The sequence below is a fragment of the Silene latifolia genome, chromosome 1 (assembly GCF_048544455.1).
Source record: "Silene latifolia isolate original U9 population chromosome 1, ASM4854445v1, whole genome shotgun sequence".
NCBI lineage: Eukaryota > Viridiplantae > Streptophyta > Magnoliopsida > Caryophyllales > Caryophyllaceae > Silene > Silene latifolia.
The window spans coordinates 91,726,504-91,737,491 of record NC_133526.1 but is presented as its reverse complement, the minus strand read 5'-3'; the positions used below and the strand labels follow the sequence as shown (position 1 = coordinate 91,737,491).

At 38.8% G+C, this 10,988-nt stretch overlaps 1 protein-coding gene across 1 annotated transcript; it reads left to right on the top strand.

The window, feature by feature from the left end:
- Positions 1 to 9,162: 9,162 nt before the first annotated feature.
- LOC141650691 (protein FAR-RED IMPAIRED RESPONSE 1-like) lies at positions 9,163 to 10,546 on the top strand. The gene is made up of 4 exons (XM_074458685.1): positions 9,163 to 9,280; positions 9,499 to 9,684; positions 9,807 to 9,986; positions 10,320 to 10,546. The coding sequence occupies exons 1-4, from the start codon at positions 9,163 to 9,165 to the stop codon at positions 10,544 to 10,546; spliced, it is 711 nt and encodes a 236-aa protein (XP_074314786.1).
- The last annotated feature ends 442 nt before the right edge of the window (positions 10,547 to 10,988 follow it).

Genomic DNA, 10,988 nt, shown 5'->3' with positions numbered 1-10,988 from the left:
TTTCATTTTATTTATTTATTTTTGGAAAATCATTTCGCTCCCTCCTCTCGCCACATTTTTATTTTACTTTTTACACTTACACATTTCATTTATTTTCTTTTTTTAAGGGGAAGCACTCCCGTCGTCCGTCGCGCGTCGAGTCATTTTTGCTCACTATGGAGCACATTTTTTCAGTTTTTTTTTTACTTTTGCATTTTCGACTTGGTCAAGTTGCATTTTATGCCTTTTAGGCAAATTTTAATTTGCTACATGTGTTTTGCTTGCGATTTCTACGTGAATTTCGGCAGCATGACGACGTAAACCGTCGATATGCCAAACCTATTTCCAATCTAACCTGCAGGTACGATAGAGTTTACAGCCAGAAGCAACAAAAGGCTTGCAGGCCATCATATATACACATCAAAATGTAAATATATACACTAAAATGCGAGCTCTTGCCCGAAAGCAAAGTATGAATGTACAAATATACAAGTCTAGCTATGACGACCAGCCAAACGACCCCTCAAGTCTGCCACTATCGGCTCAAAAATGGCAATGTTATCATCCCGAACCTCGAGCTCCCACGACATGCGGGCCGTCTCCTCTCACGAGTGCTCCAGCTCGCGTGCCAGCTCACGCTCCCTCTGAAAAGAAAGAGAGTTGGTAATTGGCAGAATATAGAAAGGCAAGTGCCCCAAAAGTACCTCAAAACGCTCATGTTTATCAAAAAAGGAAGGTTCATATATGCCGTCCCGAGCCACCTGAAAGTGCCTCAGCAGCCGTCGCTCACAGCCGATTGGCCATCCTCCACAGATCCGCTTGCCTTGATGGTGCCACCTGCATTTTCATTTTCAAAAACAAGGTTTGTTATCGTGTTCTTACATGATCATCAAAAGAGGTAAGACGACCTAAACTGGGGGCTTACCCTCCTCACGACATGCTGCCACTCGTCCAGTCCAGCCTCTGGCACCGCTTCGAGGAAGGACGGGATCTCCGTAGACACCATTGTACCATCTGGACCCGCGTACTCCAGCGTCTCAGGGAAAGCTAGGGGCTCGACTCCCGCCACATCGATCTCCTGCCAGTTCAAAGTTGTCATTTCTAAGCTACTTTCAAAGGAAGCTATAATTTCAAGCGGCTAAGTAGAAAGTGTACTCACCAAGATCGGCCAGTACGCCAGTTTCCTCTACACGAACTCCGAGTAATCGAGGTCGGGAAGAAATAGAGCGTCACCCTTCACTCCTGCCAAGTCAACCGCCCTCTCAGCCTCCGAAGTCTACCTAAACATCATCCGTGGAGGATCGATGGGAACCGTGAAGACGTCACGGAGACACTGCTGAGCCAAACGCTCGCCCAAGTACGACACAGGTCCCATGGGCGTCGTAAGAAGCAGCCTACTCGTGCTCCAAGGCCGTAGAACTTCGGCCATGAAGGCTGGAGCACCAGAGTAATCCTCCCAGGGTCTCGGCACCCACTAAGTTGGTTATCAGGGGTCATTTATATGATCGCTATCAATCGAGAAAAAGTAAATAAAAAGTGAATACAAGGCATTGACACCCCTCTTGCAGGTGTCGTAAGAAGACCGCTGGCTCTTCTGCCGGTACACGATCTAGTCCCTCACCACAGAGTACTCTCTCGTCACATCTGCAGCCCTCGTAGAAGCAAAGCCAGGAAGTACGAGTATACCCACGCCTAGAAAATAAGGGGTTATTTCAATCAAAAATGGTCTTTCATTTCATATTTTATTTTCAAATGATCTTTCATATTTTATTTCAAAATGATCTTTCATTTTATTCAATTCATATTTATTTCAAAATTATCCTTCATTTATAAATAATCTGTCATTTTATCCATTTATAATTTTATAACTCTAAACTAAGAAATATAAAGGAAGGTTCATAGCTCCAAAATGAGATCTAGACCGACAGTAGCAGGACAAGTCCCCTTCTCCATCAGCTCGGGATGAACCATGGCCCTCATGTACCGAGTGAGGACCGTAAAGCTAGGAGTAACCCAGTCCAGGTTGCCTAGGCTACTCAAGTCAGCAAGAAAGGGAAGAAGCTTCGTCGACAGCCTCTCCCCCTTGTCTCCGAAGTAAATCGAAGACAGAAACCACCAGAGCCATAAACGGGCCTGCTACTCAGCTGTGCACGGTGGAGGAGGCACCATGCCATCACCCTCGGTCATCTGCACTCTCGCCGGAACCTTACCATCAAAATAATCTTTGATGTAAGAACTCAAAACTAGGCCGGGTACCCTAGCCGCGGTCCTAAAAAGGTTCCAGCCGATCAAATCCCTGGCCTCAGCTGAGTCCACTCTCATGGTCGTCGCAGGCCACACCATCGGCTCCTCTCCGTAAGGCAAGCCGGAGATCATGCCGTAGTCCTCCAAGATGACCCTGATCTCTCCAAAAGGCATATGGAAAGTCGAGGTCATATCCCAGAAGCGATCCAAGAAGGCTCATATTAGGCACATGTTATCCCGAATCTTCTTCCTCTTGATCTCGCGTCAGCCCCTCACTAAAGCTCTGAAGGCCCCAAGCTCAATGATTGTCTTCCCCTCCTCCTCACGTTGGTACCCCTAAGCACCTCTACCTCTTACTCCACCTCCTCTAAAACTCCCGTGTGAACCACGAGAGCCGAGCGAGGTTCGAAGTCCACATCCATAGGGTCTCGCCCCGAAGTAGAAGGTATATCCTCTGCAAAAGGAGCAAACAAAGGCATTTAGAGGCCGTTTTAGGGCGGTTTTTCCAAGCTACTCTTTCACTATTCTCAATTAGCAAGTTAACAAGTATGATAAATCACGTTCCTACGTGTCTAATTTAAGCTTAGTCATGGCTATGAGTCAAAATTTCGGCAGCATTTTGTTACTATAGCTAAATCCCATGCAAAAGTGTCCCGAAGTACCAGTAACAAACTGAAAATCCGACATGATAGCAAGTTTTCCCATCATCCAAGGGTTCCAAAACATTAAGTTTTATTGTAAACCGACTAGTAAAAGGTCACGTTCGAGCCTTTTGAAGCGGTTTAGCAAAGATCGTCTTATTTCCCTCTCAATTCATCAATACTCAACGAAAATTTGAAATGGATACTTGGTTATGCTCCTAGCATGTTCAATTACGCATTTCTAATGTCAATTTCAAGGGGCGAATCCATTTGAGGCAAAATCCCCAATTTTTTTTGAGATTTTAGGCATCAAAAACCCTAATTTTCTACCCCAAATTCAAGCACAAATGCAAATTAAAAGTGGTGTGGATTAAAACTCGTCGTCAAAAGATACCAACCAAAACAATATTTATAACTTTACAAACTACTCTTAGTAAAGAGGCAAGTAAAGGTCGGATCCCAAGGGACGGGTATTGATGTAGGATTTTCAATTGCAAATGGTTGTGTCTTAGGGTGTCACAATTTGGGTTAAGACAGGAGATCAACTAAACTAATCAATGATATAAAAGTAAGGTGATGAAAACAAACAAGATGATTAAAAGGAGATGTGAACAATTGATTAAAAGCACTAGGGTGTCATGGGTTCATATGGGATTCATGGGAGTTGATCATACAAACATGTTCTCTACTAGATTCAAGCACTTATTGTTGTGATGGGTTCGAGTTGGTGTATAAGCTTACAATCCCTATGAAGGTTTGGGTGCCGGAGCCAAATCGATTAGATTGTACAACACCTACAAGTCGACTTAGTCCTTCCTATTCAACTATATGCATGGTCTAATGAGACTCAAGTTGGTGTATAAGCTTACAAGTCTCATTGAAAAGATAGGTGATGGGTAAAAAATGCAAGGATTCATAGGCTTGCATTTCATCAAACATAACATGTGCATAAGTTGAAATCACAATAAGCAAGCAAATTAATTATGAAAACATATTAGATTAAGTATGAATCAATCCCCATGTTGGTTTCCCCTAATTCCCCATTAACCCTAGTTAGGGAAACTACTCACTCATTATCAAATTCAACATGCTAACAAGGTTGTCAATCATACTAGCAAGGCAAAACATGATGAATAAATGAAAGTGATTAACAATAATTAAACAAGGTTAAGAGAGAATTATACCTATGAAGATGATTCCAAATAATAAAGCAAAGGATAATAGAAGTACTTGATGATTGATGGAAGGTTGTCAATCCTCCAAATAAACCCAAATAATCTTCTAATTACCCAAAATAAATGAAGAACAATATAGAAATTAAGGAAAGATTAATATTGTATTATAACTTGATTAAGAGTTGATTACAAGATTACTACTAGATTAAGGGATGATTACCACTTGATTAAGAGAGCATAAAGAGATGATGCTAATCTAGGTAGTACAAAGGGGTATTTATACTAAATATTAGGCACAAGGATTAGGGTTACTAAGGGCTTAAATGACTATTAAGACCCTAAGAAAAGTTGAGGAAATGCTCCTCTCGAAGGAAATGAGCAAATCCTTATTGCTGGTCCCGTGTCAATCTGCTCGTCCCATGCTGAGGCACGGTCGGTACTGCCTTGTGATCCGCTCGGATCACAGATGAGACGCTCGGATCGAGCTGCTGTGGGACGCTCGTCTTGGGCACAAGACGCTCGGATCTTGCTGCTCAGAGACGCCCGGATCGTGCACAATCTGCCGGATCCTGGGACAATATGCTTTTCTTCTTTTCCTCCTTCACAATCCGCAAGGATCATTTAGGGGATGCAAGGATCCTTTCATCATTGCCCATTTCACTTTATTATCTACATAGTCCTTCTAGTAATGTCTTCTCCTTGATGCTTGGTCATTAGATGCGATCAATTTAGCTCCATTCCGCCTCATAGATGCAAGGTTAGCACTCCTTTCCTACCAAAGAGGACAAAACCTCAAAGAATATGCAAAATGGGAAACTAAAGATAGTAAATGACCCAATTATGTGCTATAAAGCATAGGAACAAGGTTAATTCGGGGACTAAATGTGCTCAAATATGAGTCACATCAAACATCCCCAAACCGAACCTTTGCTCGTCCCGAGTAAAGAGGTGACTAAAACTAGGACCTTTATTTAAACTAACCTACTAATGTAGCCAATATGAGACAATTAGCGGGTCTCACTCCGCCCCTTCAACTCACAACAATACAACCATGAGGTAGGATGCCTTCTTGCAAAGCAAGGTGGGGCTTGCCAAAATGGCGATACATCCAAGCATTAAAGCACACAAAACAAGTAATGGATGCATCTACAAAAATTAATAGCCGCTTTCCTCATCTAAGTGGCGGAAATTATCTACAAGGGAAGCAATCTAAGGGTACATACTCCATCATAGATATGGTTTCTTCAAACTACTAAGCCTAGAAGGATACCAATAAACCACCTCCAAGTTGTGTCAAGCTAGGGTACCTTTGTCCTCAATTGTTAAATGCTTTCGTCAAGAGTAGACTCTCTATGGTGTTAGAAACACTGGAGGATCGCGGAATTCCCCTTTTTGCCTAGACAAGAAGAAGGGTCGTCCCCTCTCTACCATGCACAAAAGTGGATTCGATGGAAAAGGGATCAATAGATTTTGAGTTTCATGTGGGAGTTTGCTTTTGTTGTTGTTATTCCCCCCAATTTCTTGTGACATTTGACATTTGAGAACACTTTCTTTTTGTCATTTCTTTTGATGTTTGGCATTTCAATACTTGACAACTTTCAACTTTTTGCATTTTCTTTTGAACATTTTCAAAGCCACCCAATTTGTAGTGAGGGTGCTTATATTTGAAGCATAGGAGTTTTTATTTTTGTTACTCCTCTTTTCTTTTGATGCAATTGCAAACTTTTTTACTTTCATTTCAATTCTTGAACTCAAATTTGAACAATTTTTGTGCCCATTCCCTTTTGTTGACAAAATGTGGTGGAATGTGGAAGATGGTTGCATGGCTTCAAGGGTCACTTTGGAATAAATGGTAGCCAAGGAGTTATCACACCACTTGACTAGACCTTAATCCATGGGTCAAAGGATACTAGTATGACACATCCTAAGGTGTTTTACAAATATTCTAATGAGCAAAGTCTTAAGAAGAAAAAGTATCTACAAGGGCCTTATATACACTTGTCAAGCTTCCCAAATAGATGCTTTCACAAAATTTTTCCTAAAATGCAACTACATGCCATGATGCAACTAACATATATACATCCTAATGCATATGCTTCTACCAACTAGTATGCCATATAATCTAAATGCAATTCCTAAGATCACATTGGTGTATACCGCATCAACCAAAATAAAGCCACATAGTCATTAACATAGAGAGGAAAAAGGAGATTGTAAAGATCATACCATGCGGTCTTCATGATCCTCATATCTCGGATGTGGCGTAGTCAATCAATGTGATAGAAGGACAAACAAACACAATATATACAAGTCTACACTATAAAGGAATGAACATCTTATATATATATATATATATATATATATATATATATATATATATATATATATATATATATATATATATATATATATATATATATATATAGTGATAAGTTCTTCTAAGTCCTTAATATCTTTTGAGTCCCTAAGTCTTTTTTAGGGCCCTTGGATTAGAAGAATGGAGAGTGGAGATTTGCCTACTTTAAGCCCATTATAGGCGTGAAAAAAAAAAGGAAATAGGGTGAGCAGGAGAGAGAAGGACTGTGTCAGTACAATTTGCTATTACCCACTGTGCACACACAAACACATGCATAATCACTCATCAGCCTTCCTCAACACATTTCTTAGACATACTCCACCAAAACACAATTTGAAAAAAAAAAAACTCATCAGACTTTCTTCATTTCCCATCTTCCTTTATCAGCTTCGTTGTTCATCTTCCATTATTATCCTTGAGCATCTTCCATTATTATCCTCGTAGCTGAGAAACTAACAACAAGACCAACGTCCAACGTAAAAAATGACGGATTTGCAGATGGTTCAATTTGGCCATGGTAATTATTGGATTGTTTTTTTTTTATTTTCTTCATGTTAGTTTATGTAACATATTGTTATGAAAACATTAGGTTAGATATTAACAGTTCTTTAAATATGTTGAGGAAGTGTATTTTAGGTTATTTTTGAAGCTTGTTTTTTATTATGTAAAATCTGTAAATCCACTGTTTTATCATGAACTCCATCATTATGGAGTTCAATATCAACTCTGTGAATAATAAGTACAACATCATAGTAGTTCAATATCAACACTGTTTTCTTCATCTTCCATTATTATCCTTGAGCATCTTCCATTTATAATGTGAATTTGATGAAATTGTAATTTTAAGCGCAAAAGGTGTGAATGTAAGCCACCAAAGTATTATTGTAATTATTATGGTAGAATTGAATTTCAAAAGTGTAATATTTGTATCTTAAATTGAAATTGTCAATATCGTAAGTATAACTTTAACAGGTAAAAGTGTTATTGTAAGAGACAAAATATGTCGGTTTTCAAATCGTAATTGTAATAATTACAAGTATAATTGTAACATACAAAAGTGTAATTATAACAACCAAATGGTTTATTGTAACAGAAAAGCAAGTTTTGAAAGCGTAATTGTAATAATAAAAAGCATAATTCTAACAGATTGAACTGTAATTTTAACAGGCAAAAGTGTGATTGCAAAAGACAATTTCTGTAAGTTTTCAAACTGTAATTCTAATAGAAACAAGTATAATTGTAACACAGAAAAGTGTAATTTTAACAACCAAAGGGTTGATTGTAACAGAAAAGCTGCAAGTTTATAAACTATAATTGTAATAGTAGAAAGTATAATTCTAACAGGCAAAAGTGTAATTATAACTACGAAAAGTGTAATTTAAAGAAATATATAATTTGAACAAATATATGGGTTACTTTAAGTTGTTATGAAAACAATTGATAATTCTTATGCTATTGTCAGATAATATTGAGCACAATGGAAAACAAAAGCCGAACGAAGAAGAATTTTGCAAAGATGTTGAAGCTAAGTTCACCCCCTATGTTGGGCAGGAATTCCTGGAAATAGAGGAAGCAGTGACATTTTATAGAATTTATCTTTGTTGCTTGTGGTTTTGATGCGCGTAAGTACACGACTAAGAGATGCGTGGAGGGAGATCAAATCTAAACTGTTGGTTTGCAACCGGGAGGGGTTCAAACAGAAGGGACAATTGGAGTGTAGTGGCGGGCGGGAATCGGGTAGGAGACACAAAGTCGGGCGTGTTGGTTGCAAAGCGAGGATTAGGTCTGTTCTTGATGAAGGGGAATTACGAATTGTGATTCCACAGTGGGCACAACCATAAACTCGTATCGACGAGGAGATAGAGAGTTCCAAAAGTTGGCATGCAACATAATGAGACTATCACAAAATGATAATCCTTTATAATTCAAGGGTGAGTTAATTAAAATTACACTTGTCTTGATTGAAATTACACTTGTTTATGTTATAATTTCACTTTAATTTGTTAGAATTACACTTTTGTCAACTAAAATGACACTTCTTGCGTCTACAATTACATTTTTTCTTGTTAAAAGAACACTTTTGTTTTTTTGAACTTATACATTTGTATCTGTTTTTCTCTATCGGCAAGAGATAGAGAGTTTCAAAAGTTGTCATGCAACATAATGAGACTATCACAAAATGATAATCCTTTATAATTCAAATTTGAGTTGATTGGAATTACACTTTTCTTGATTAAAATTACACTTGTTTATGTTATAATTTCACTTTATTTTGTTAGAATTACACTTTTGTCATCTAAAATGACACTTTTTGAGTCTACAATTACATTTTCTATTGTTAAAACAACACTTTTATTTTTTGAACCGATATATTCGTATCTGTTTTAATAATGTTTTTGATGATTAAAATCTGTACATCTAAAAGATTGTCATTAATCAACAGCTGAAGATAGGAGCTACGAAGACGTACAAAATTCTGAAGGAACATGTTAATGGGTTTGAAAACATCGGTGCTAGTTTGAATTCTTTTAAGAACTTTCACAGGGATGTGAAATGCTACATTCATGAACGGGACGGTCAGATGTTCGTGGACCACTTTAAGGAATTGGTCACATTTACTAGACCAGGGTTCTTCTTTGACTATGATGTTGATTCTGACGGTAGCCTTAGTAAAGCTATTTGGGCCGACGGGATCGCGAGAAGGAACTACTCAGTTTTTGGGGATGCAGTGTCATTCGATCCGACGTATTCTACCAATAAGTATGACATGTCATTCACCCCTTTCACGGGGGTTGATAATCATAAACGGCCAGTCACTTTCTGTGGAGCGCTTGTTGCTCATGAAGATGCAGACTCGTTTAAATGGGTGTTCACCCGTTTCTTGGGTGCGATGGGTGGCAAAGAGCCTAAGTACATTATCACCGATCGGGATCTTTGGTATTCTTAAAGCGGTGCCGTTGGTGTTCAAGAGCGCGCCACCGCTATTGTATGTGGCATATCATGAACAAGGTTCCAAGCAAGTATGGAATGGCGAGAGATGATTATTCAGTGTTTCTAAAGAAATTGAATGCCATAATATGGGATGAAGACATTGAACCGGCAGAGTTCGATGCAAAATGGGAAGAAATTGGCAGGGAACACAATGTTAATAACATTGACTGGTTCCAAGAAATGTACGCTAAAAGGAGGCACTGGGTTATGGCTCATTGTAGGGACCTAGATATGGGAGGTGTTATGAGGACAACCCAAAGATCAGAGAGCGAAAATAGTTTTTTTAAGAGATTTGAGAGTAAGTCAGGCACATTAGTTGAGTTTACAATGCGTTTTGACAGCGCAATGGACCAGCAAAGACACACACGTAAACAGTTGACAATCGTAATGACACGGTTTCCGAAATATCAACGCATCTAGCTATTGAAGTGCACGGGGCGGAAGTGTACAGTCATAAAGTATTCGAGGAATTTAAAGAAGAGGCGAAGTTGTCAATTGGTACTTGTAAAAGTAGAGGATTCACTGAGTGTGGCTCTTTAGAAGTGACCACTGTAAGAGATGCAAGCAGGGAGAGAAATTATGAGGTCATATACTGCCCAGGTATCATTCTGTAGCATTTGTTTACTAAAATTATACTTTTATCCGTTAAAATTAAACTTTTGTTGATTAGATTTACACCTAGGGGGGTTAGAATTATACGTTGGGTTGTTAAAATAATACGTTGGGTTGCTAAAGTTATACTTTAATCCGTTAAAATTACACTTTTATTGATTAGTATTACACTTTGGGTAGTTAAAATTACAAATTGATTAAAGTTATACTTTTATCCGTTACAATCACACTTTTATTGATTAAAATGCTACTTTTGTGTATTACCGTAACACTTTCATCTGACTGATTTAACTAACATATTACTTTATAATGTTGAACTAGATAAACTGAAAGCCACTTGTAGCTGCAGAATGCTTGAGAGGAAAGGCATTATTTGCCGGCACGTCATATGGATTTACTCATCAAACGGAGTGAAGATTATTCCAGAACAATGTATTGTTAAAAGATGGTGTAAAGATGCAAGGTTGTCTAAAATGTTCGATTGTAATGGTGAAGCAACTGAGGACGTTGATATAATAGATGGAAAACAGATTGCGATGTCGATGTAATGTGGTCGGAGATTCATCGCAGTTGGGTTGCTCATGGGCAAATTGAAGAATGATGTCGATAACTTCTCTTGTCTAATTAGACAGTTTAAGGAGAAACTCTCACCATTAGGATCATCATTGAATAAACGACAACAGTTGGAGAAGATTCTTGGATGTTCTCCTAGTGAGGAGATAACCATTTTGCCGCCCAAGAAATCCAAGAACAAAGGGAGCGGAAAGAGAATGTTGTCGAAGAAGGAAAAAGCAGTTGCTTTGGCAAGGAAGCCAAAACGCATGTGTAAAAATTGCAAGCGATTAGCTAACCATGACAAAAGGAACTGCCCTAACCCATTCGCAGAGCACCCGCCAGTCTCGCAATCGTCGGAAACCTCGTCGGAAGAAGAAGAAGATGGAGAAGACGAAGAAGAAGGAGAAGAAGACGAAGAAGAAGAAGAAGAAGAAG